The sequence below is a fragment of the Culex quinquefasciatus genome, chromosome 3 (assembly GCF_015732765.1).
Source record: "Culex quinquefasciatus strain JHB chromosome 3, VPISU_Cqui_1.0_pri_paternal, whole genome shotgun sequence".
In the NCBI taxonomy this organism is placed as follows: Eukaryota; Metazoa; Arthropoda; class Insecta; order Diptera; family Culicidae; genus Culex; species Culex quinquefasciatus.
In genome coordinates, this window is record NC_051863.1 from 71,372,928 (window position 1) to 71,400,583 (window position 27,656).

The following is a 27,656-nucleotide window of genomic DNA, read 5'->3' on the forward strand; positions in this document are numbered from 1 at the left end:
CTCTCGATGGGTGGCTTTTGACCAAGTTGCTGCTCTCGTCGGCACCGTTGGGAGGTCTCTCTGGGGTTCTCTCTCGTGCTCTCGTCTCGGGTCCAGGTCTGGGGGTCTCTGCCAACTTGGAGGAGATCCCCCCAATCGAGAGCATCAAGAGAACTCTCCGAAACCCGTGGTCGGGTTGATTTCGTTCGGCTTCGTTACTCGCGTTAGAGACGCGCTTTTGTGATTTCTTATATTATAAATGCCAACTACAAAGCCACATCCGTCTAATTTGCGCGCTGGTAGACATGCGCTAAGCATGTCGGTTGGAAAATTCGCTCCCCAAGAAAAGTAGTGGAAAATCGCTGAGGACTCGTTAATTCACGTTCAGGCTTCGTGCAGTGCAGATCGTGGTTTTGTTGGTTGCTCGGTCGTGCTTGTTCAGTGGATAGAAGAAGAAAAATCTGAGTGTCATCGTGGATTTTAGCAGGAAGATCTTTCTGGTTCTGGATCAATAGAAGAACTTACTCACATTCAGAAGAGCAGTTGGGGAAAATAGTGCAAAATGTGGTTAAAATTGGTGTTTATCGGTGAGTTGAATTCTATTGTTATATTTAAAGAAATAGTGCACAAAAATGTTGTACATGAAGATGCAAAGACAACAATGAATTCTTAATTATTGTAACGTGATGGAAATTCCAAGAATTGCATAATTGCCGTGAATCTGTAATAAAATGGTTTTATTATTTTTTTTATTTTATTACAAGTTAAAACAATTGAAGGAACGGGAACACAAAATGTAAAAAATCATGGCTTGGTAGATAAAAATTAGTTTAATTGTCTGAATTATGGCAAACATGACACTGAACAACCCAAATTTCAAAAGAAAAAACATTATGATTAGGAGAAAACCTGGTTGTAAGTTTAAATTTTACATCCAAGAGCTCAAACCCTGATATTTGGGACAATATTTTGAAAGGCTGTATTATTGGTATATATGAAGAACAAAAATTGTTATGTGAAAATTAACCCTTTTAGATAATATCCTGTAACGTTTGAACAAAAAAAACGAAAAAAAATAAACCAATTTTTAAACTTTGAAAACGATTTTGAAGGAGAAATTTTAACATTTATGAATACTTTGCCAATGTTTTGGAAAGTATAATATTTTTAGGTCAATTTTGGAAGTGATTTTTTTCTAATATTTTTTTTTAAATTATGTGTTTGTTTTTCTCATCTAATTAATCTAGAGGGCTGTTTAATAAATATTTTATTTGGAAATGGATTAAGTATTTGCAAATATTTTTCAAATGCAAAATCCGCTGCAATCAGTTTCAAAAAGCTTTTGTTTTACAAACATTACAATTTTCGTCAAATTTTTGATTTCTGAAAAATTATAATTGCAAAGCAACTGCACGGAGAAAAAATCGTGAACAAGCGTTCATGAAAATGAGAACATCGAAAAAAGTGTTTAATTCCAATGGTACGATTTTGAAAAACGTACCATGAAATTTAAACACTTTGTTCGTGGTTCCCATTTTCATGAACGCTTGTTCACGATATTGGGAACTCTTTTTTCTCCGTGTGTACTGTTTTATAATGCATTAAAAAAAACTTTTTTTCCATTGAAATGTTGAATCTATGGTTTGTGATTTCAATGTTTTAACAAATATCTCTCTACACTACTTTTATTTCAATTGATATGGCATGAACTAACTTTAATTTGAATTTCAGAATCTTAAAAGATCTATAGATTAAGTGTATGCCTAAAGTTCCGATTTTTCAAATTTATGTGAAGTATTTCTGAAAAGTTTGACTCGGCCCGAAAAATTGGGTCAATATATTTTTTATTCAACAAAACTTCAAAATTTGGATATTTTAAAATACGTTTGTGGGTGTGGGTCTCGTGGCGCAGGGGTAGCGGCTTCGGCTGCCGATCCCGATGATGCTATGAGACGCGGGTTCGATTCCCGCCTTATCCACTGAGCTTCTATCGGATGGTGAAGTAAAACGTCGGTCCCGGTTTCTCCTGTCTCGTCAGAGGCGCTGGAGCAGAAATCCCACGTTAGAGGAAGGCCATGCCCCGGGGGGCGTAGTGCCAATAGTTTCGTTTTTTTTTTTAAAAATACGTTTGCCTAGGTTTATTAACAGCTTTGCAAGTATTTTTGAATTATTTGATGAATTTCCACAAAAAGTTTTTTCCGCAAAAAAAAGTGCGACCCTAAACTAACTTGAGACACAAAAACACATTCAAAGAGATCTGAAATATTCCCATTAATTTGCCCTATCAAGTTTGGAGATCCGTTAAACAATTGCTGAGATCCTTTTTTATTAAAATAATAGAAAATAATAAAACGCACCTATTTCAAAATCTTCAATGCTTAAATGTCAATTAATATATTTATTAGATAAACATTTTAAAAATGGTACCGTGTTTTAGCAAACTCGTAAATTAATGTACCTTGAACTGGTTCAGATAAACTGAGCAAAAACAACATCAACCCCACATCAAGCCACAAAAGTTTCGAGCAAAACAAACAAAACAAAAATCGACGATCAATGAACCACTTTTATGATGCAAATTTTGCGCGCAAATTCCAATATAAAAGCGAGCATCTTCGAACAACTGCGCCAACCATTAGCATGGCATAATGCTGTTCGGTTTCGTAATAATTATTTGTGACGAAAGTGAAAGAAAGGGTAAAATTCAAGACCCGGCCTGGTGTCTTCTAATGCCATCCGACCGACTGGTACAGACTGGTTGACTGGGTCGTACATTGCGTTACGTTTCGTACACGGACTATAGGACAGGATCAGATCAACCGAACTTGTGCACGACGCGACGACGTTCGATGAGGTAACGCTCTGGGTCTACCGCGGTATGCCGTCCTTTCTAAGCCGAGCTGTAATGCAAGACGACGGCATTGCAGAAAGTAACCTGAAGACCCCGACTCATAGAACCATGAAAACTAAGTCAGCTGGATGAGATCGCTTCGAACAACCAACGGACGGGACGGGTCAGACAAGAAAGCACTGTGCACTCTGTGGGAGACGGTGCAGGAACTTTCCCACAACAAACTGCACAATGGGTTTGTTTGGAAACATTTCACGGTACATGGGCTCAGCAGCATGGAAGAGGCGTTTCAAATGGCCATCAGTGGCGACGCCTGTCTGCACCTGTTGGCACCAAACTCCGACACATGAGAAGAATACTCGGCTCGGTTGTATAAAATAACCACCATCTCTTCGCGCGCCGCCTCGTACAATTTCCGCCTGGACCAATCTTCCTGCTAGTCGACTACTAGCTAACTACTAGCATCAGCTATAACCAACTTTGTATTGTTACGGGGTGGAGAGTTCACATGCACCTATGTAGGTGGCGTGGACCTAGGTGTTAAATTACCATCGAACAGGTATCGAGGGGATTTCTAGTTGCATTGTTTGCACAACATGGCAGCTGTCAAGTAGTTAAAATTAATTGAAACGAAATAATACCATCCGAGCGCGGTGCGGGCTCTCTTCCTGATGGCCGCAGCTGTGGGGGGGTCTCGAGTTTAAGTAGCGCTAACGCTACTATTTTTTATTAGGGCAAAAACAAGACGCAGACAGGGAATTAATGTTGGCTGTCTAGCTTTTAACGAATGTACCTTTTATTGCTTACCAATGCTAAGTACCTCAATTCATTGTGAAAAATAATGCTACATTAATCATTTGTATGAGTTGCGTTATGTTGACAATGTCGAATTCAATGTTTCATTGAAATTTGCACGGAGAAAAAAGAGTTCCCAAAATCGTGAACACCCGTGCATGAAATTGGGAACCACAAACTAAGTGTTCAAATTCCATGGTACGTTTTTGAAAATCGTACCATGGCATTTGAACACTTAGTTCGTAGTTCCCAATTTCATGAACGGGTGTTCACGATTTTGGGAACTCTTTTTTCTCCGTGTAGTGAAAATCAGATTTATTACGAATTATATCGAGATAATTTACCATAGTTGTTCAAAATCACCTCGCTTGTGACATTATTGTAAGTTTTAGTACCACCTGATTGCATTAGAACATTTTGTTCATATTCAAAGTTCAATTCCAGTTTCCAAATTTCAAATGAACTGACCAGGATTTGATCCCTGAACCTTCTGCTTGAGAGGCCGCAACCATTAAGCTATTAAGCCGGCAAGTAATATTCGTGGTTCAAACTTATCAATAAAATATTTTTTCATATTTTTCACAAATTTGTGATGATACATATTCTTAAAGCAATTCCATCTTTTGCTTTTGAAAATTGACTGATTAAGTCGGTTAAACCATTGATGTGAGCTTGTTTTAGTTTGTATGGAAATTCTGTGCACACTTGTGACACGTAGTAGCATTTTAATTTGAAACACACTTGTGACACGTGCTTTTCAGATTTATGTTTACATAATTCACTGTATCTTTTAACTGGTGTAACCAAATTAGTTGAAACTTGGAGCGTTTGTTAAGCGATAGTATACGAACCGATTGTTTCAAAGAGTTTGATTTCATCATTCAAAGTTTGAAAATATTTAATTACAAAGTTAAAAAATCGTTTTTCTCAAAAAGTACAACAAATTAAAAATATTAAAAAAAATTGAACTTTTGCCTGGAAATTGGGTAAATTTACATTATTGTATGTGTAAATGATGTGTGTTTCACGTAAATTGAGGAAATATTACTTCAAAAAACTAACTTAATCCAACTATGTGGTTGGAGCCTTCCTCACAACAATGGTTGTACACAAGTTTCATCTATTTTTTAGATCCGGCTTCCAAAAAGTACATCGATATCACTTAAGTGGCCATATCTCAAAGAGGGTTGCCAGATCTTCAATGTTTTGGACTCGTTGGAAAGGTTTTTTGATATCCTAACCAACGATGGGTCGGATGATGGACCCGGATATAGTTTACATACAGTTAAGTGAGATCCAAATATATGTGAAAACACACTTTTATACATAACTTTTGAACTACTTATCGAAACTTCAATCTGTATAAAACTCGATCTATGGGACCCTAAACCAAGTCGAATGCAACAAGTTCGGGTCAAATCGGTTCAGCCAGTGCCGAGAAACATGAGCTAGTTTGTTGGTCACATGCATACATACACACACACATACACACAGACATTTGTTCAGTTTTCGATTTTGAGTCGATATGTATACATGAAGGTGGGTCTACGACGTTTTTATACGAAGTTCATTTTTAGAGCAGGATTATAGCCTTACCTCAGTGAGGAAGGCAAAAGATGTTATATGATCATATCAAAAATCGTTCTGTATTTTTAAAATGTTTGCTTCAAGACGAGTTATGTGGACTTCCAATCCCATCAGGCAAAACAGGCTTCGGTGCGCATTTTCTTGGTTTATTGTTTTGAAAGCCTTTGAGTTGCGATAAATTTCGTCAAATGATAGTTTACGGCACAACAAAAAAAAAAAAAAAAACTCTGCAACGTGATGTTCAATTGAAATCTGGTGTTGGCCAAAACCAAGGCTTCCCAATCTACGATCCTCGGGTCGGAATCGAAGCCTAAATGGCCTGAATGCATTTTGCACCCGGTACGCGATGTCTTTTGAAAATGGATTTAGGTCGTTCATGAAATATTGTTTAATTCAAAATATAAGCTTAAGATCAAATTTTAGAACTTATGAGCAAAAAATGAATGAATTTATAAATTATGCTACATCCGAAAACATGTACAAACTTGTATTGTTGGATATAAATATAAAGAAAAAACATATATATATATATATAAATTTTCAACAGTTGACTGTGTTATCATCAAATTTTAGTTTAAGAACCTGAATAAAATTTATTATTTAAAATCAGTAAACAAGGCTGTCATAACATGTTTTTTCCGATTAGTTTTTTTTAGCATAGCTTGGTTGACTGATCCGACACTAGCCGAGCATAGCTCGCAAATTCTTGGGGACGAGACAGGATAATATTTAGCGTGAACAATCAAATGTATCGTATTGAGGATAAAAATCGCTACAATTATTTTTCAAAAATCAAGATTGTCTCATAAAATCATGAAGCAAAAAATTTGTATTACGTAAACTTTCATATTTTAAAAAATGTTTTAGAACAATGAATAGAAAGTTTACCCTTAATAAACTCTCGCTATCGAGAATTGAACCCAAGGCCTTTGGTATATCGGACCGCGTCTTTGTCGAAACGGCCACACAGTAAAAAATTGTGTATATATGGAAAATGTAATTATAGTAAGTTGAATCTTACCTCTTTAATGATGTAATTTTACCTCAATTTAGACTGATAAAGATACATTACAGCAGAAAAGAAGCAAAATTACACATTTTTAGAGGTAAAATCACACAATTTCTGCCATAATAGATGTACCCAGGGGTGCCAGGTTGCCAGATAAATCTGGCATTGCCAGATTTCAGAGTTCGGAAAACCACTCACACTCACAAATTGAGTAGGCTTCCTCACAGAAAACACTCTCGATACTCACCGTGAGTGTGAGGGCTGAGTAAATTTACTCATATTTGAGTAAAATGAGGGTATGAGTAGGCCGTTTCCAACAATTTGTTATTTACAAAATCAATGACCACATCAATCCAAAATCAGGCGACTCTATCAATCGGTTGTACATTCGAGGTAGCGTCAATGTCTATTAATCCGAAGGTTATGTGTTGGTATTAAAGTGGAAACAATATTTTTTTGTCTGTCTCGTATTTTTTTTTTCATTGTTTCAAAAGAAACTTTGGATTGTCAAAGTCCAGCGGATGGGCAATTATTTTCATAATTTTAAGATTGGTGACCGGTCGAATCCGTTGTGGATTGACCTACCGCAGGATAAATCGGAGGCCACAGACGACGGCAGCTTCTGCGGGTGGATATTGGCAGCCATACCAAAAGAAGATGGCCGTGTTGCTGTGGATAATGGTCACTCCCTTCGACAGCTGTGCAACTGTGGCCACTCTCGGTCGCTGACAGTTCTACCAATATGTCTTGCCTAAGAACCAGGATACGCCAATAGAGCCTCAGCGGCCGCCGGTGGCCCTAGCCTAAAGCTGTCCAAAGCACTAGATCGGCCTTTTTTAGTCTTCAGTGAACCTCCAAGCCAAAGCCACCAGTGGCTACTGCAACTTCTTAGGCATGTCCCGATTCTTAACCAAAACACATTTGTACAACTGTCGACGACCGGGAGTGGCCACTTACCTCATCAACACGGCCATCCACTGCTGGTAGAGCTGTTAAAATTCACCCGCAGAGGCATTCCCCGTCTAAACAATCTTCGACCAATCCGTCGGTAGGACAGCTGGAAGCTGACAACAAACAGCTGAAAAAAACTGATTAAAATCAGGATTTGAACCACTGTGATAAAAAAAACTTTAAGTTGATAGCTCTGCGCCTCTACCATCAGGACTACTTTTTCGCTGTTGAGTGAACAGGAAAATTACCGATGTACAGTTTGACATCTCGAAATTTGTTTTCTAAAATAACCCTCATGAGCGCTCAAAGCCCTCTTTGTGAGTAAATGAGGAAGGCCCTCACACTCACCGAGAGTGATGAGTAATTTACTCGCAGGTAACTTAGTTTTTCCTCATGGTTGAGTAACTTGTGAGTGAGTTTCCGAACTCTGAAAAAAAATAATTTTCTATTTCTTCCACATTTGTTTAGTTTGTGAATCTATAATGTATAAAGAGTGAAAATATACTGTTTTTGAACACAAAATTGCTTTTTACTTTGAGAAAAATGGCTTGCCAGATTTTTCAAGATTTTTTGCCAGATTTTTTCTGTTCAGACCTGGTAACCCTGGATGTACCACTTCCCAGGTGTAATATTACCATGATTTTGTTGTGCTGGGCACGATGGTTTGATGACTAAGTGATGGACATTTGACCATATAAGCATATAAGCCACTCAATCGGATGAACTGTTTCAATGAACGAATGACCAAAGTGTGAGGAACTCAAACCTAAGAATGAATTGCAGCGGCTAAAGTTTCAATATTTATTTTGTTAAGTTATTGATTACAAGGAATTCTTTACAATTTTAAATAAGAATAGCTTAAAAATATTGATATTTTTTTGTATTTTTCATTATCAAAATATTCAAATCATATTTGCAATATTTCTTATTGAATATTTTTTTATCTGCCTTCCTTTTTTGTTAATTTTTATCAAGTATTATTTCCGGATCAGATCTGGCCCGCAGAGCCAAAAGGTTGGGCACCCCTGGTCAATACACTAAAACTAAACTAAAACGTCTAAAGGTAGCACTTATATGAAACAAGGCAAAAAACCAACCACTACTACAATAGATACGCAAGTGTCGCAGTGGTCCGTGTCTGTTCACAGTAAAAAAAAATCTCATACAATTATGATAATTGTTCTCGAAAGTCCTTAACATTTGTTTATAATATCACTTTTTTAATGGATTAGGGGAACAGCATCTAATTCCAGCGTGCCTCTAATGTTGCCATATCAGCACTTTGACGTACAATTACGGCTCCAAAATAGTTTTTCCGACTACAAACTTATCACCAAGTGTAACATCTTTAGTAAGCACACTGATTTAAAACATTTTCTGTGCGAATACTTGTAAATTAAAGCAGTAATATGCAAAAACTAAAAAAATCGCGACGATTTTTGTCCACCTTGGCTGAATTCTAACGACGCACATCGGGCGGCTCAGTTGCACTAACGAAAATGTCAATTTTCTTACCAGGTTTTCCTCGGTCTCCTGTGCGCAATCGACCACTTAATTGAAGTCAGCTTCCAGTGTCTGTCTACAGCAAAAAGTTCCACAATTGTTTCAGTTTAGAAAGGGCAGCATCTTAACTTAAAAAATGACTTTGACAGGGGCACCATTGTTGCCAGCTGAAAGGCGTACATTTTGCATGCAAACATAAAGAAAATAGGATAGAGTGGCAACACTGAAGGTAACAAAATATCAGCCGTGCGTGTGAGTTTCTTTAAATTCAAACCATAGTAAAAAAAATAAAAAAAATATATATTAATGTCGAGGTTCAAGTGACGTTTACTCCGGAACTTCCAAGACTGTTTACCATTGTATAAGCGCTGCATTAACTTTCAAAATTCCTACAATCAGCACGTCAACACCCATTAAATCACGTGTCACGTGGTTTGCATTCCTTTCCGACAAGCGGGTGACAAATCTGATCGGAGCATCTATCTTTTTTCGCTTGCATTTCTTTGTTACACAATAATTGAATCAGATATGAGTACTTTCCGTTGGCATTCGAGCGCGCAAGAGTGGAAGTGGTAATGTCTCATTAGCTTTTACGGTCAGTACAAGGGTGGAAAACCGGAAAGATCACCACCACCATCGCCGGTGTGGAGGAAATCGGCTCAATATGGGATTGACAGTCTGGTTTTAGATTAATGACACTTGGAGGTCTGGTTTTTTTTGCGAGCGCGACCATGTCTCTTGTGGTAAAAAAAAGGAAAACTAATGTTAGATGTTGCCTGGGCTCAAGATCGAAACCGTTGATTATTATGCGTTTTATTTGCCTGCAAAGTGGTTTGGCGCGACTGCAGCAGTCCGCGCAGAAGAGGTTTTTAATCACGGGTTGTGCTTTTTGTACATTTAACGGCGCTTATGTATGTTATTATTAAATGTGTCACAAACACGTTTCTGTTACGAAAACAGTACAGAAGATGCAATGTTCATGGGGTCGACGGCAGGGTGCTAGAGACAGGTTAAACGATATCTCATCACACGTAATTAAATTTATAGTAGTGATTATGCAAACCAGAAATTCATCAAAGAATGCAAATGGCGCTAATCCAGTTGCAAAAGTTTTGCGCTACTTTTAATCTAAAAATAAAATAATTTACACTTGATACCTGAATACACTCTGTGTCTTAAGAAACATTATTTAATTTGTCTTGCTGTTTGATTAAAATAAGTTGTAGTGAAGACTCACAATTTCAGGAATCTCAGTACAACGAACTAAACTGACACAAAATCACATATTGTGACTTTTTCCCTGATGAATTGTTTTATTTACGATACATTTATCAAAGTTTCTTTTGAAATTTCCCTTACTTGTGTTTAATTATCAACAAAAAATGCTATCTATAATCTATTTTTTTGCAACTAAGTGTACCCCACTGATGTTCACAACAGTCCCCGGATATGATTCGAGCCTTCCGAGTGCAGCGTGCAACGTGTTTGGTTTTATTTTTTCGCAAATGAAGTAAGTGAAAATTTATTGGCGCCATTGACCGACCCTGCCACCCCTCTCCTTCCTACCTTCCTCTCATTAACCGCCGTGGGCAAGGACGGCACCAAAGAGAAAGATCTTGTTCGGCGGGGTGAAATGAGACACACGTTCGATTAACTGGTTCTGCAGCCGCGCGCTGGTGGCGAATACAAATTACTTGCCCGCAAATGCTTCAACGTCGTTGGCACACGTTAGGTAATGTGGCCGGACGATTCCGCGTGGTGCCGGACCGGATTGCCGGCCACCGTGCGAGCACCAGATCGTTTTGATGATGACTTAACGAGACAATGAAGCACACAACAAAAAATGTCGAGTTCCATAATGTTACATGCTGGCGTAGTTTTGCTTGCAGCTAATTACTTTATTGTGATCGCTTTGAAGCAATTAATTATTTGATTAACTTGATTTGCCATTTCCACGGTTGATTGAATCATACTTGTCGAAAGAAATGAACGTTTCCATTTAATTTTCAAAGCAACTCACTTTGGTTATGCATCGGAAGTGAACAACTAATTTCGCAGATTTGTTTTGAATTTTTCACAAATTTTAAATAAAGATAAAGTTTGAAAAATGTTTTATTTTGGAATTCGTTTGTTTTGAATTCAGAATGTTCAAAACACTGTAACTATTTTTTTATATTTAAACAAATATAGAAAAAAATATCAACAACAAGGTATGATCATATGGTTTTCCCTTGAAAATTAGACTTTTTCAAATGAAGATATCTCGAGTTTAAAGAAAAACACCCCTGAGATTTTTTCAGCAATTGTAGTGCTAGATCTTCTTTTTCAAACGCAACCTGGTGCTTAAAATTTGGCTTGCGCCTTTTCGAGATATTTAAGTTTTAAATTTGCATCTTTTTGACCTTAAAATGGCTGTAAATTTTGACCCTTAAGTCCTAATTGACAAGTCAAAAAATGAAAATGTTCGTTTTTTAGAGTTCTAAAAGTGCTTCGAACATCACTTTTCTCTTAAAAGTTAACCCTGAATTGCCACGTTCAAAAAACTGATTTTCGAAGATAAAATTTTGGTGTCTTCGACAAAGTTGCTTGAATAAGCCAGCCCAACTATTTTCTAGAAGACTCCCAAAAATATTCCTGTAAAGTTAGATTTTCAAAATCACCCTAATCGAGAACCACCCTAATTTTCAACCAAACCAAAAGTTGCCCCTTTCCATTTGCAACAACTCTTCTCAAGACACCAAAGCTCCAAAACGTCACCATTTTTCGGAAAATCCATTTTCCACTTATTTTTTCGATTTGGACCACTATGCATTTACATTGACATTTAGAACAACATTTTTCATTTTAAAATTTCGTTTTTTTTCTTACTTTGCAGGGTTATTTTTTAGAGTGTAACCATGATTTACAAAGTTGTAGAGCAGACAATTACAAAAAAATGATTTATAAACATTATTGGTTTGCTAAAAAACATCACGAGTTATTGCGACTTTACGAAAAAAAAGGTTTTGAAAAAGTAACTTTTTGCGTTTCTCTTTGTTTCGTTGTCCGTGTCTGTCGTGGGTGACCATGAACGGCCATGATCGTAAAATCGCGATAACTTGTGATGTTTATAAGCAAACCCATTATGTTTACATATCAGTTTTTTTTAATTGTCTGCTCTACAACTTTGTAAATCATTGTTACACTCTTAAAAATAATTCTGCAGAGTTAGAAAAAAACTCGAAATTTCAAAATGAAATTTTTTGTTCTAAATGAAAAAATGACCCTTCTGGGTCAATATAGATTCAAAAAGGACATTAAATTTCCCTTAAAATGACATGTTCCAATTTTTTTTACAGTCAAGTAACGGAAAATGGCAGAGTTTAAAAAAAATATGTTTTTTTCGATGAAAATTACGTTTTTTTGGAATTCTGAGTACGCCATCAAATCGGGCGTACAATTTTATATAAAAGTCTCTTTGACACCAAATTTCTACCTCTTTTCGCATGTTCAAAAATGAAAGGGGCCGTACCGCCCCTCCGTCACGAGATATCAAAAAACGGACCTTGGATTCGTGTTCAGGGACAAAATTTACCCCTTAAGGCAAAGTTTCACGTAAATCGAAGAGGCGTCGGGGCAACTGCTGTGTGAGTTGGCGGAGAATTACCAAACTGTGTAATGTTTAGTTGAAGCGATATGATATTTATGAATAAAAATCCACGAATATCCTTAAACTTTTGTACAGATTTTTCCGTAGTTCCAGTTTAGACATGTCGAAATGTATGTACTGCGATTTTTCATTATAAAAGCGCATCATTTGATTTAATGGCGAACTTTTTAAATAATTTGTCGTGTATGCAGTTATTCTAAAAAGTGATGAATGTCTAAGAGGCTTGGTTCATGAATTCTATTGCGTATTTCTGAAAATAATGCTGCTGACTGTATGCGTTGAGAAATAATGTCGTTGATGAAAGAGAGCATGGTAAATTTACGACGTTCTTGTAATGATTGTATGTTTATGAGCATGCAGCGTGCTTCTTACGATGGGAGAGGAAATGCAGTCCAGTTTAGTTTACGTAGTGCGTACAGTAAGAATTGTTTTTGGACAGATTCAATACGTGCTTGGTGTACGGCATAGAATGGATTCCAGACGATACTACAGTATTCCAAGAGTGGCCTGACATACGTTATATAGAGTAATTTAATAGTATACGGGTCCTGGAAGTTGAATGCAAAGCGCTTTATAAAGCCTAATGTACTTTTTGCCTGGTTTATTATTGTATTATAGTGTTCTACAAAAGTTAGTTGTGAGTCTAGGATGACACCTAAATCACGTACTACTTTGCATTTGTCTACTGGTTGGTTTCCTAATAATACTGTTATGTTTGGTGTTTCATGTTTCCTGCTGAAGGCAATGGAATTACATTTCTTTACATTCAATTGGAGTAGACTTTAACTGATATTTTCACAAAAAAGTTAACAGACCGTTCAAAAAACATAACTAAGCTTGAGTTTCGTTGATTTCAGTGCGTGAAGTAATTATTTTGTAAAAAAATTGTACTTATGGAGAGAACCAACGTTTGTTTAAATCCGTAAAGAAAAAGTGTTCCGAATTTGTGGATTTCAAGGGTCAAAATTTTTCTTTTCAAAAACTGGATATAAAAGTTAAAATTTGCAGCTTTTCGATACAGCATTCGAAAAATTCGCAATAAAAGCTTTTAAATGATTCATTAGGTTCAATTATCGATTTTCTATGATTTTTCCGAATATGAGGGATGACTGTATTCCCTTTGTAAAAACTTCATATCGAGCAAAATAATGTAAATTGGCCAATGCTGAAGTGTAAACAAACTCCACTCCACTCAAGCGATCAGATTAGGAACAAGCATGATAGACTCTTTAACATGTACAACTTATTAATTCGATTTTTTTCACCAATCGAATCAATTCTTTTCTCATTTTTCAAATGCATTCACATTGTTTTGCATTACAAACGTTTTGTGTAAACAAACATTCGAATAAAAGATTTGTAAAGGCGTCATAAAGTGCAATAAACATACCACACGCATCAAAACCGTGAACAAATCTTCCATTTGTAGTTTCTTGTTAGGAATCCCGCCATTGTAGCCCTTCAATTATCTCCGCATGTTTGCGGAAGACCTTACCATTTTATGCAAGTACCGCACAGCCGAGGGGGGGGGGGTGTCTCAATAAAAGCAAAGGTGCGAAGGGTTCGTCATGCAGCTTGCGGTGATGAAAGAACCCTCCCACGCCGTCCAACTTCGCGGTGCTGGGTCAGGTGTCGTAAGCGAAATTCCACCTTGAATTCCCACAAACAACGTGCGGTCTCACGAGAGAATTCTTTCAAAGCGCCTCTTCTACCGTTCCCATCCGCCAGCACATCGGAGCATAGGGAAAAAAAGCGCGCTCAATGACGTCGTGGTGGCCGTCGGTCGATTTTACCTGCAGTTCACGAGGCGATGATACCCTCGGCGAAGCATCTTTCGAATGATGGGACCAGGGTAGTAAGTTAGGTCTATGGCGACCTTAGAGATGCATAAAATTGGAATTCTATCTTAGGACATCAACGAACTAGATTTTCACATTTCTAAAAATATGATTATTCAACTGAATTTAAAAAAAAAGTTGTGTTTATTGGTAATGTAATTTTCTAATCATAGGCTTCGGCATCACCCCTCGCATAATACAGTGCTGAATGGGACTGAGTTAGTTTGTTTTTTTATTTGGGCTTCGTGAAAATGCGCGGAATGCTGATGAGAAACTGAACCAAAGTGTAACGCAAAGACAATTGGCCTGTGGCATCATCATCATTGGCAGCACCACCGCTCCAAATATTACATCACGCAGTGCGCCAAGAAATAAGCGCATTCCCATTCGACACCAAAGCCAAAGCTAAATAAATCAAACCGTGTTATAATGCGTGGTGGATCGAAATTATTTTTTGATTTGTCTTACGACAAAGACAGCGAGCCCGCCACTAATAAGAGATGCTTGTTTTTGTCTTCTTCTGCAGGATGTTGTGCGATAGGTGGCATACTGGCGGCGGCGGCACCGGAAAAGAACGTTACCCAAGAGGCGGTGGCCACCAAAGAGAAGCGCCAGACGGACCACGAAACGCGGACACTGCCCCAGGGAGCAGCGGCGGCGGAACGGCGCCAGCAGCAGCAGCAACAGGCCTACTTCCAGGATCCGGACGTAGCGGCCCACTACTATGCCCAGCAGGCCGGAGGTCAGCTGCTGTTTAGGCCACACCAGCCGAAGGCAGCGGCGTCCTCTGCTGGTCCGGGCAGTGGCCAAGAACAAGTGCAAGATGTAAGTTATAAGGTGTAGAGTTTGCGGCAGCCAGCAAGGGACGAGGACTTGACGAGCGGAATACGGGTGACGACGACAGGACGAGAAATTGATTACACAACTCAACAAGTTGATGTCAATACACGCTAAAGTTTCGCCAAGCTATGGTAGAACTGGGTTCCTTAAACACGTTCCAAACTACAGAAATGAATTACAGTGAATCTGAGCCAATAAATAAAATCGAAAATTTCGTGTATAAATGTTATGAAGTCATCTTAAGCTACCATGCGCACCCACGTTCATCTATAGGGGGTAGAAAACATAAGGGGTGCGCATGGTTGCTCATAAAAGGGTGCGCTTGGTTGTTTAAAATGATTCTATAGCATTTATGTCCGAGAATAACAATTTTATATATTGGCGCACTAACATTCAATTCTGTCGATTGGAACGTGTTCGGGGATCCCAAATCTATCATATCTTGACAAAACTGAAACATTTACTTCAAAAATGTCGAGTTGTGTTATTCAACAGGGTATATACATATTATCAAGGGAAACAAATTGCATTCTGGTTCAGTTCGAGCTTTTCTGGGAAATGATAAATAAGTAAATAAATTGACATTTTGGCTACCATATGAGATTCAAAATTTCCAAATCACAATAGAGTATTTTAGTGGCGAAAATTGAGCTTAGTGACCCCCAATCATTTTTTTTCTTAATTCGATTATCCGAAGTGATTTTTTCCGTGGACTTCAGATAATAGAGTTCAGACTGTACTGTGTACACCATTTAAGATGTTGAAAACCTTATCGATTATGTGTTGGTGTTTCAGATGCTCGAATTATTGAATTTTTTTGTTGAAGATTTCATCTAGTCAAATTGAAGAAAATTTAACTCTGATCTAAACTACAATTATCCCTAACTCAAGACTAAGTAATAAAAGTAATGTTTTTGTCAAATCCTAGCATAATTCAGCAAAGTAATATAAATAGAAACATTAAAAAAATAGTAAAATAATAAATAAACAAAACCACAATATTTGATTATAATATATAAATTGAGAATTTGGAGCATTGTGTATTATACTCGAAATATTCGAAACAGTTTACGTTTCTTATTGTTTGTTGTACCGTAAACCGGGGTGACTTTTATAGGATTTCAATTTGTTTTTAGAATATTTTCCAACAGGGAAGGTTTTTCTCAAGATTATTATTTAAAAAAAATAAACTGGGGTAGGCCACGCAAAATCCATGCACTATTTCGGACAAAAATGTTTTTTCAATAATGTTTAGAAAAATAGTTACGTCAAAATTCTTAGTTTTAATTCCGGGGTGACTTTGATAGTCATAGTTTTTCTTGTTAAAATCTTATTTAAGATGTCCAAACTTTATTTGTACCGTAATCTGGGGTGAATCGGGACTACAGTCTGAATAGGGACAGCAGTTTTTAGAGCACTTAAAGCTTTTAAATTTGGAAATGGACGTACACATTATGTTGGCCTGAGTCTGTTCTAACCGAAACCAACCAGAAAAATCAAAATATTGTGCTCCAACATGGTTGAAAATGCTGTCCCAATTCGCCCCATGTGTCCCGATTGACCCCAGTTTACGGTACGCTAAATGTACCATCACTAAAGTAGCTGATATAGTTTTTAAGAAAAAAAAATCAATGTTTATATTTAGTTAACTAAGTGTAGGGGAGATTGGGGAGACTTGATCCCTTTTTTTTGTATCGCACATAACTCTGTCAATTTCTCACAAAACTACGATCTTTTTGCATGAATTGAAAGCTTAAACATTCAACTATGTTTGGCTGATAAGGGTATTTCATCAGATAAACTCTTCGAATCATGCCAAGCGTTTTAAATAAATATTTCAAACCGGCATTTTCGAAATGTTGGGGGTAATTTGATCCTTTCAACATTTTGAAGAAATCTTAAGGAAAATGTTTTTTATTCATCCAAACTTTTTATTTTCTATGAGTTACAGCAATTTCACATTAAACCTGTACGTTTGTGTTCAAAATATAACAAGTTTAGCATGTTAAATATTTAAAAACTTAAAATTTTCTTTTTAGACCAAAATTGACCAAAGCTGGTAATTTTTGTTTACAAAACTTTTGAAAAATGGTTCAATCTGCAGTAAGTTACGTACAACTATACTAAAGGAAACTATGTACGAAAGTCCAGCCCATTTTTTTAATTTTGAGGCTGATTCCAGTGACTGTAAAAATGCAGGAATCAAGTCTCCCTAAACGCACTATTTTAAACAATTGATTGTAAAAATAGTATTGTGATATCCTGAAGCTTAAAAGTAAAACACAATGTTGCGGTTTGCAATGCACCGCTTTATTCAACCATCTTCGTACACTGACTGGCTCTCTCGAGCGCTCACACGCTTAATCGTGTTTACCTAAACTCAGCACTAATTCAGCCATCACACGGCTAATCTAGAATGCCACATCCTCCCCTTCGATAATTTATGAATGAATGATAACTTAAAAACTATCACTTGTATTTTAACTCTTAAATCTAAGTCTTCGCTGAATTGTATCGTAGAAATGAGAACACAGCGTTCGGTCCCTCCGGTAGTAATCATTAGTCTGTTGAATTCCAAAACGGTAGCTCCTTCTGTTCTTCCCTCTTCCTCTGCTACCGCTGAAAAAAAAGAAAAGACAAACGAGAAAAAAAAACAGAGAAAAACCACCCACAACAAATTCATAATATTAACCGAACCGTGGTCTTAATCAAATTCAGCAACTTATACCATAAGGTACAAAGCATATTTCACAATTTTCCTATAATCTTCGGAAATGCAAATCCCTTATCCTAGTTTGCCTGTTTTCCTTATTCCTTGTTTAATAACTTTTTCTAGTGCTATCTTTAACATCCCTTACAAATAATAACTATCCTATGTAAAATTCTAATCATCATCTGAAGTCGACTGGAAGGTAACGCATCATCACGACCTAAACCTTATCAAGACACCTTTGGGAAGGCGACTTATCGTATGTCATCATTAGTTGAGTATAAATTGAATTGAATCCGCGTTGCAAATGCCTTGTTTTCCTTGTGGAAACTAGGAACTATCGTTTGAATTTTCAAATTGACAATTTAATCCAGGTACAAGTAAAATGATGTCTAAATTCCTACATTACACAAATTTCATCAGCTCATCAGCATTAACTTGGCGTTCTCTATTGCGAGATTCCTACTCAAAACCAAATGTCCGAAGGTTTGATTGTTGAGGCAATTGCAATCCTCTTTTTATACCTATTCTCCCATCCATCGGAGTTCAAACTGACTACCTTTGGATTGTTAGTCAAACTGCTTAGCAGCGACTCTACCGAGACAGGACAAATCTCGGGACAAATTGCTATTTATCTTCCACTATCTCCTGCTTCTACCCGACCAATAACAAAACTCTTCTTTATTGAGGTTTTGCAGCGCGACTGCGTTTCAATGTAGGTGGCGCCAAAACGAGGTTACTTGCCTAAAATCGTATGCCTTTCTGCCGGATTAAAGAAACAAAATCGATTATTTCTCATGATTCCCTGCATCAATCTTAATGAAGCTGGTTGCAAAAGACGAGATTTTGAAAAAATGAACATCAATTTTTGAGCGCGCAAAAATTTGTGAACTTTTTCTTAAAAAAAAACATGTTTTGGAACACGAAAAAAAATTAGTTTCCTCGTATATATCAATGAAATAAACAGTTAGTTACATAGTTGATAACAGATGTGTTAACGTATATTCAACAATTTTTATTGATTTTGGACAGACTTTAAAGCCAAATAGTCCAAATTATTACCTTTTTCTAAATTTACAGTTTTCTCATAGAAAAATCAAACAAATATTGGAAAGTTGTACATCATACTGTTGGAAATAATTTTTCTCATCCGAATCCGTTATATAAAATTGTTGATTGTAAAAAAAAAATCGGAAAAAATAGGGTCTTTAAGCTTTGCTGCAAAACTTCTTTCGCCATTATTAATCCACAACCAATTCACAATAGAGCCAAACTCGGGTACCACGTCTCGCCTTTTTCCGAAAATGTTGAAAGCACGTGTAACCATCTTACATATAGAAAATGTTGAAAGCACGTGTAACCATCTCCCTATCATGTGAGTTATTTTGCCTTACGTTCCAATGGTACTGTTAATAGGGTCCTAAAGCTCAATGTAAATGTTTATGTACAACGGCGAAAACACGCTTAAATCCATTTATTAACACTTATTTACTTTAACGCAAAAAAATGACAAGACATTTGTTTTAACGATAACTCAAATATTTAACTATTTTATCTAAAATTTAACCTCACTTTTTCCGTATACAAACAGAATACAGAATATAATACGTATAGAATGCATGCGCACGTGGATAACTCTATCAAAGCTTAATTTTAGGATGCCATTGTGAATACGTTGTGATACAGGTACCTTAGGGTGATTCTATTTGTTTATCTTGACTTCAACCAAATCAGTGTCCTGATTTATCATCAACTTAAACTGTAACGACTAACTTGGAGAATCACTTCAGATTAAAATATTTGGTTATAAGTTTAACCAGACTCATTTTCTCAAACACCTTCTAAATCTGTTAACCATCTCAATTCTTTTGGCTTCCGCTTGCCATGGGCTAAATCCACCATCTTTTCCAAACACATGATAGTTTAAGTTGGTCTAGGGCTGAACCCGGCTCAACTGTCAAGAACTCTTCTTTTTTTTAAGAAGGTCATGGGCTAAACCCGACTCCTCTTTTCAGACACACTTCAGTTTGAAGTTGGTCTTGGGCTAAACCCGACTCAACACTTTCGGCTTTCGCTGGCCATGGGCTGAACCCACCATCTTTATCCAAACACGTTAGTTTAAGTTGGTCATGGGCTAAACCCGGCTCAACTGTCAGTAACCTTTCTTTTTTTTTAAGAAGGTCCCGGGCTAAACCCGACTCCTTTTTCCAAACACACTTTAGCTTGAAGTTGGTCTTGGGCTAAACCCGACTCAACACTTTTGGCTTTCGCTGGCCATGGGCTAAACCCACTTTTTCCAAACACATGATAGTTTAAGTTGGTCTAGGGCTGAACCCGACTCAACTGTCAGCAACACATTTTTTTTTTTTTTTAGCAGGTTATGGGCTTTCTATTTCAACTCTTTGTCTGCTGGTCTTGGGCTAAACCCGACTCAACTTTTTGAAACCTATTGCATTTTTTTTTTCGACCAAGACATCCATTCTTAAATTTCAAAAACACTTTGGTTATAGTTGGAAATGGGTCCAACTTGACTCAACTATCTGAAACTCATATAGGCAAAACTTAAACGAATGATCGTGTATACAATCTAACTGCATTTAAACTCTCTTGATTTTTTCACATTCTTTGTCTATACTTCGTGTGAAACTTCCTTAAGTAAACAACCGAACTGTACCTCCAGACCATTTATTGTTCTTATAGTTCTCCCATCGAATCTAATCGAATTTCATCGGCAATTTACATTACTTGACCAGAACAGTTGGAATACTTTCATCATTTATTCGAAGATAGAAAAATTACAAACTATTTTTAAATAAACCTGAAATCAAATAACTTGACGCAATTATTATTGTGACCCTTCATATTTACTAATTAACATTGGCAGTAAAATCAAATCTCTTTTTAGGTTCCTTTTGTTTAATTTTACTGACTTTTCTCTTCATACTAACTTCCAATGAATCGTACCTATCAGCTGCTTGCCGAATCGAAGCATCTCTATTTCGTATTTAAAATTTTGTTCTATTTTTTTTTTCAAAACACGTCAGCTAAATCGCCACATGTTTTTTTTTTTTTTATAACACTCACACTCCCTCTATTTCTCATTTATAAAATGTGTAAAAATTGATCAAGGTCCATACTTTAACTTTTAATACTGCTTCGTCACCAAAATGCTTAACTGACTTCTGCCAAGCCTGCTAAAAATCCTGATATCATAAATTTACTATTTTATTTTCTATTGTATCATTTACTATCAAAATTGGCATCAAATTCATAAATATTAACACACAACTAGATTGTTCAAATACCATGTTTTTTCGTATAGTCTTATAGTCCTTGACTCAGATTTTCCTTGATCTGAAATGCACTCTAACAGGTTGCCGTATCCAATACAACACTAAATTACATATTACGTTTACATGACATTTTTTTTTATTGTTCATCTTTTTATTTTATCATTATTGCTCATAATATTGTGGATTTAGCTGATAGCCGGATTTTCTTACGGTAATTGGAAACGGTAGTGTATAGGCCTAGGGATTCCCTTTTGGTGTGAAAAATGTTTATTCACAGATAAATAATGGATTAGAATTTTGATCTTATATCACTTCTCCAACATCAGTAATAACTGTTCGATTGTTTTTGCAAATTTTTAATTCAGCTGAAAATATTTAATTTTTCTTGAAAAATGCTATATTTTTTTTTAAAACATGAACACCCCTAGGGTTGGCTGGATGCCGCCAACATGCGACCGCGTGCTTCGTTTGTTTCTCAACACTGCTGCAGTTGGATGGTGACGCGAAGTGAGGAGGGAGATCCTTTCACTTTTTTCCGATCTGGCCCGCCGCCTATTTTGACAGTCGTTGAGCCGACGGCCGTTTCCAACGACCGAGTCCAGTAAGGAACTGAACGTACAATACTGAACCACAATAAAACAACTCCCAGCTCAATCACAGAAAACCCCTTTCTACTTCTTAGATTTAGTCACTCTACTCACTTGTTTATTTTACTCGTTCACCTCCTCAAGCGCCGACTCATAAACCTTCCTTCACTTACACCAAACACAGTTCGACACGGCTCTTACCCATTAAAAACGCCTTCTTCCTCCGCAACCACTCATTTTTATTCACCGAATGGAATTCGACCGACGATGCCTCTTCAATGTCGGGTTCTTGTCGGACTCTACTCACGCACTGGGTTAACCCAAGAGCTCCGTCAGGCAAATAAAAACAAAACAAACCCCACGCGTGCAAAATCTACAATTTTCTTTTCCTTTTTCACAAAAACACAATATTACAGATTAATTCACTACTTTTTTCCACAAAACAAGGGAAAATCATCGTGGCAGGATCGCCAATGTGATATCCTGAAGCTTAAAAGTAAAACACAATGTTGCGGTTTGCAATGCACCGCTTTATTCAACCATCTTCGTACACTGACTGGCTCTCTCGAGCGCTCACACGCTTAATCGTGTTTACCTAAACTCAGCACTAATTCAGCCATCACACGGCTAATCTAGAATGCCACAAGTATGACGATAAATTTTACGTCAAATACGTAAGGGTTTTGGAGTTGATATGTTTATCAAACAATTCATGTATAAACAATATTTTTTCGAATAATTTTTGAGTGTTTTCTATACTTATCAAAACAAAGAAAAAAGATCTCTTAGAAGTTTTTTGGAGCACTATTTAGAAAAATGTGTGTAACTCTATCTAAACATTTTTTTTTCTTTGTTTTCTACAATGATTTTTAGTCAATTTCGCACAACTTTCTAGAACAAAGCTAATTGTTTTACCCACATGCTGACGAGATACAGGCTTGGGATCAATTGTCCCCGGGGATCAAGTCTTCCCACTCTCCCCTATAATCTTTTTAGCAAAATACATACAAATTTTAGGTAAAATTGTTTAAAAGTCGGAATTTTGCCTAAAATTTGTTAAAACTAGTTTTGTTTATTTTGCATTTTATACTGAATTCGAAGCACGAATCACAAGTTTTCACATATAAATTTGGAGATTGTTTTTGATTGTGTTTCAAAAACACCTATTATTTATTATTTACAAACTTTTTTAACCCTTCTCCTAGTGTCCAAAGAATCCGAAAATGCATTCCGTTTTTCGATAAATAATCATGTTCATTGAGAAAATCATGACACTTTGAGTAGTTTAAAATAATGACTTTCATCAACATTTTCTTAACTATAGTTAACTAATATTTTGAACATTTCAAAATTTTATGCAAAGTTCTTCTTGAGGTACTTTAAACACTTCTCTACCACGGTCAGTATGTTTCTAAACCATTTAATTGTACTCTTCATTTTGCGGAAAAATCGCAAACCTATCAAAGTCACCCCGGCTATCAAAGTCACCCAGTTTTACGGTATAGAGTTTTACAGAGAGAAGGGAATAGGGTAGGGTAGTCATCAATGAGACACTTTTGGTTTTCAACTTTCAACGATTTTTCAAATTTTTTCATCAGCATGTTTTAATGAGCTTTTTGCTGCATTTTCTTTCTGTTAGTGTGTTCTAACATTGACCAGAATATGAGATCGATCCGACATCTACAGCCAGAGTTATTCAACTGTCTCATTGTTGACGCACTTGGCAGGAACAATGAGACAGCTGGGGAACAATGAGACACTCTACGAAAATCAATACTTTTCTAGCAAAAACATCATGTTTTTGTATTGTTCCATTACAGGTGACTTGCCTTGAACATTTTAGAGGAATTTTGCCAACATGAAACTTTAATCAACAAAAGTTATACTAAAAAGTATTTAAATTTTGTAAAATCCATTTATTTATACCAAATAACTTCATATTTTTGGTTAAATGAAGTTAAAACTCTATAAATATGCCAAAAATCACTTTCAATTCATGTTTTGAAAGATTTACATGGATTTTGAAATGTTTAATGAAGAAAAATCAAAGTGTCTCATTGTTACCCATTGGCTAACATGAGTGGGGAACAATGAGACAGCCCTGGATTCTGGGTATATTCTAAATTTTGGTCAAATCTAATGAAAGGACATTGTAAGCCCAACTCAATCCCTACGGAACGTCGAAAGGAATTTGAAGAAACATTAGTTTTGGTGTAAATGACAGCCTACGAGCGAAAAAGTATTTTTTGTCCATAATTTACTCTTACACCCCAGAATCAAACATTTATGAATAACTTTTCAAGGAGGCGTCCATAACCAAAGCCACTATTATAGCAGACGTGTGTCCAGTAGATACACCTTTCCCCCAAATATGAGCCTGATTGGTTGAAACTACGACTTGTTTTATCATTGTTCCCCGTTCTCATTGATGACTACTCTACCCTAATACTCTTTGGTTTTTTGCTATTCGGGGTTTAGACATCAGGAGGATTCTGTGAACATAACAAATTTTTAATCATACAATGTATTTTCATGAGATTCAAAAGAATCCTGTGGGACGTTTTTAAAATCTAAAAATATTTGTCTTCTATGCCAATTCCGTATGGAACATTTTCGCTGCAGTCCCTCCAAACGCGGTTGTCCCAAAGTGGGCCCTCGCAATTGAATCATCTTCAAAAGCCAGCGCTGCTATATTGGTGCGATTGATTTTCCAGTGATTAAACTTGGAAACGTGATGCACGTTTACCATTTAAGACAGAACCGCGCTATAGACCGCATCTTATGTAATTATATTGTCCCACCGTAAAGTCGTAGAAGAGTCGAGATTCCCATGAGAAGAACGCGCGATGCTGGGCTTCTTCCATTACATACTCGCTCGCCGGTTTCGCGCACTGGTACAAGTAACATTTACCTTAGAAACTCGATTTACTTGGCTCTGGCTGGCTTATTATGTTTCGATTAGTTTTGTTTTTACTAGCCGAAGCCGAGCTCGATAGAGGAGGGGGCAAGAAACGTGCAGCAGAACGTCGTCGTGCCGCATCTTTGCCGCCGGGTTGAATAATGCACATCTTCAGAAATGTGTTAGCACCTGTCTTGCGAGGTGTGCTAATTTTACTGTCTTTTGGCGCATTTACGTACGTGGTTGGATGGCTATTTTCAAGCATTTGAGATGTTTGAACAGTATCACAAATATACTGTTAGAAGAACAACGACATGTTTTGAATGTTACATTGTGTCGTGAGCAACTATGAAGACATGTTCCTGATATAGCATCATTTCCGCAATTTAGCATTTCTTTATCTGCATTTCAAAAACTAAACTGACTTTTCTAAACTGGACTTAAATAGAACAAAATTTATAACTTACTTGGCAAATATTGATTGACTTATCTTTGCAAGCCTGTCATCTGCACCTGAGCTCATAAATCAATATTACAAACACTTCGTTGTGGATGGCAAGCATTAAAAAAAGAGGCGCGGCTGGCAGCGCCATTTGTTGAAAAGTTCAATCGTGCTCAATCAATCAAGGTTGTACTCAAAGTGTCTTACGATCTCTCATTGCAGCTTCCCCCGGAATATCTCAGTTTGATTCAGCAATTAGCCGATCACCAGAAACACGTAGCGCCAGCCAAGCACGCGAAACACCACTCCTACGAGCCTCAAAATGTTCAGCCCGAACATCAACAGCAACAGCAGCAGCAGCCGCAATACTATCAACCTCAGCAACAACAGGCCCACCATCAATCACCGCAGCATAATCAAATCCAGTACATCACGGAGGAGGAGTACGCGCAAATCGTGAAGCAAGCCCAGGCCCAAAATCACCACGCCGCGGCTCAAGCTCAACAGCAGCAGCAACAGCAACACCATCAGCAGCATCATCAACAGCAACATCAACAGCCGCAGTACACGAGGCCAGCCGGAAAGCATGGTATTCATTTGCGGTGATCGCTCGTAACTCGCACGTTGACTAATTCTAATTTGTACCTTCCAGAACTACCAAAGTACCGCCCAACGGTCCAATTGCTGGAGACTGGTCAAGAGCACGGACACGCTTACTCGCAGCCCGATCCCGAGCAGTTCCGTATTCAGTACAAGAGCATCCAACCGACTGGGTCAGTAACGCCTGTGTCGAAGCCAATTAGCGCTTTTTCCTTTGAAAAAGAACTAGCTAAGTTGGTTGAGTCCAACCGCCCGGTAGCTTATCATCAAGCTGGTGGTGGACACAGGCAAAGTCCCCATGAGAGCCCTCGGTATGTGCCAAGCCCTCAGGCAAGCGCAGAATATGCCTATCCGTCCCAAAACGGACACGAACATGCTCCAAAACAGTCGATCAAGGCTCAATACATTGCTCCGTTCGCTCAGGCTTACACCGGACCAAAGCCAAACGCTGCTCATCTGCAGGTAGGACCCCACAAGTTCGCTGAAAGTCCGGCCCAAAGGTATCAGTTCATCGCCCAGGAAGAACGTGCAAAGTCTCATCCTCCCCAGCAGTACTTTACTGAAGTCTCACCAAAGCACCAAACTCACTCAGAAGAAAAGACACACGCTGGTGCTCCATCGCCCAAAATTCAGTATTACGTCCCAAAGGAGAAGAACCTCCAGATCTACTACCCTCACCAGCAGGTTCAGGAGAAACAACCCGTTGAACAGCACACCCCGTCGCATCCGATGAAGATCGTCGAAGCGCCTCAACTGCAACACGAAAAGCCCAGCAAAGCGCAAATTCAGGCCCACCGTCAGAAAGCCCAATACATTGCCCGCGAAAAGCAAGCAGAACAGAGTCAACACTCAGCGCAAAAGTCCAAAGAAGTTGAAGCCCCCTCACGATCGGCCATCTACGTGTCCCAACAGACCGGAGTGTCGCCGTCTTCAGCGCCCTCAAGTGCCGAAAAACAAGCACCCCCACAACAACAGCAGCAGCAGCAGCAGCAGCACCAACACCACAAAATCCCACCCAAAATTGACAGACCTCTAACCCAAGAGGAATTCCAAGCTCTGGTCGATGCGGGTTATTCCGTAGTTCCGGTGCCGGTGCCCGTACCCGTGCCGATCTCGCAGTATCACGCACAACAGCAAGCCCAGCAGCAACGAGCTGCTGCCGCTGCCGGTGCTGCCTCCTCTGGACGCCATGGCCCCGTGGCCCAAGCCTCTCGGTACCACCAGCACCAGATTGCTGCGGCGGAGAACAATCCGAGTCAAGTCATCACTTACCTGCGTCCGCTGCACATCGACCCCTTCTCGGCGGGTATTCGGGGTCCGAACAAGGCGGCTCCGTAAGCCGGAGTGGTGCTTCCACAACACTAGAATAGGTCGTAGTTTGTAGCTAAGCGAGTATGAGATATTTAGTGTTTAGTCTAACTTAAATAGTACTTTCGCTTGCCATGCACAAAATGTTAGTTGTGGTTGGACAGCGGAGGTAGCAAACTGAAATTGTTATGTTTAATTTATAAATGAAACTACACGTGTAATGCTGTTAAATTGATGCGAAAATATATTTTATTGAAACAACTTTCGATTGATGCATTTTTACTACTAATCTCACAAGTTCGATAAACCCTGATTTAACCTAGGTTAAATCCTATTTTTGAGTCTTATTTTTTTCAAAACCTCGCTCCACAAGCTGAATATTGTTCCTTGAGCTATTTTAGGGCTCTGTGCCAAATATAAGCAAAATCGGTCAACATTTACCCATCGATTACGAAGGTGAAGTTTGTGTATGTGTGTGTGTGCAACCAAACAAACGGGACCAAGCGGCCGCTTTTTACAAATTGAGTCGTTTCCATTGTTTTACATTGTATTTTTTTTTTAAATTTTATTCTATACATGCAAATAACTCATAGGCATTTGGATGGTGTTAGCTCTGCCGATCTTCGGTGACCTATTTCTACGCAGGCTAGCCATGCGCGAGGTACCTCAGCTTGAATCGACAAGCCCCGCCCTGAAAAACGTTTGCATCAATCGGATTCAAATGTTATTTAGAACTTCCGAACCCTTGCTAAGTGGACAAAAGCCCAGTGCGTATATAGTTAGTAGTACACGCAGTCTCCTTTAGGCATTTTTTT

The 27,656-nt window shown here is 37.9% G+C and overlaps 1 protein-coding gene across 1 annotated transcript; it reads left to right on the forward strand.

Moving 5' to 3' along the window:
• The first annotated feature begins 277 nt into the window (after positions 1 to 277).
• LOC6037565 (putative mediator of RNA polymerase II transcription subunit 12) lies at positions 278 to 27,103 on the forward strand. Its single transcript, XM_038264776.1, has 4 exons — positions 278 to 566; positions 14,689 to 14,987; positions 25,156 to 25,522; positions 25,586 to 27,103. Exons 1-4 carry the CDS (start codon positions 542 to 544, stop codon positions 26,869 to 26,871), a joined length of 1,977 nt encoding a protein of 658 aa, XP_038120704.1. The 5' UTR covers positions 278 to 541; the 3' UTR covers positions 26,872 to 27,103.
• The last annotated feature ends 553 nt before the right edge of the window (positions 27,104 to 27,656 follow it).

Excerpts from the sequence above, each read along its gene's own strand:
- LOC6037565 (XM_038264776.1), top strand. The coding sequence starts at position 542 with ATGTGGTTAAAATTGGTGTTTATCG. Across the intron at positions 567-14,688 it reads GTTAAAATTGGTGTTTATCG|GATGTTGTGCGATAGGTGGC; the intron begins GTGAGTTGAATT and ends CTTCTTCTGCAG. Across the intron at positions 25,523-25,585 it reads GAGGCCAGCCGGAAAGCATG|AACTACCAAAGTACCGCCCA; the intron begins GTATTCATTTGC and ends TGTACCTTCCAG.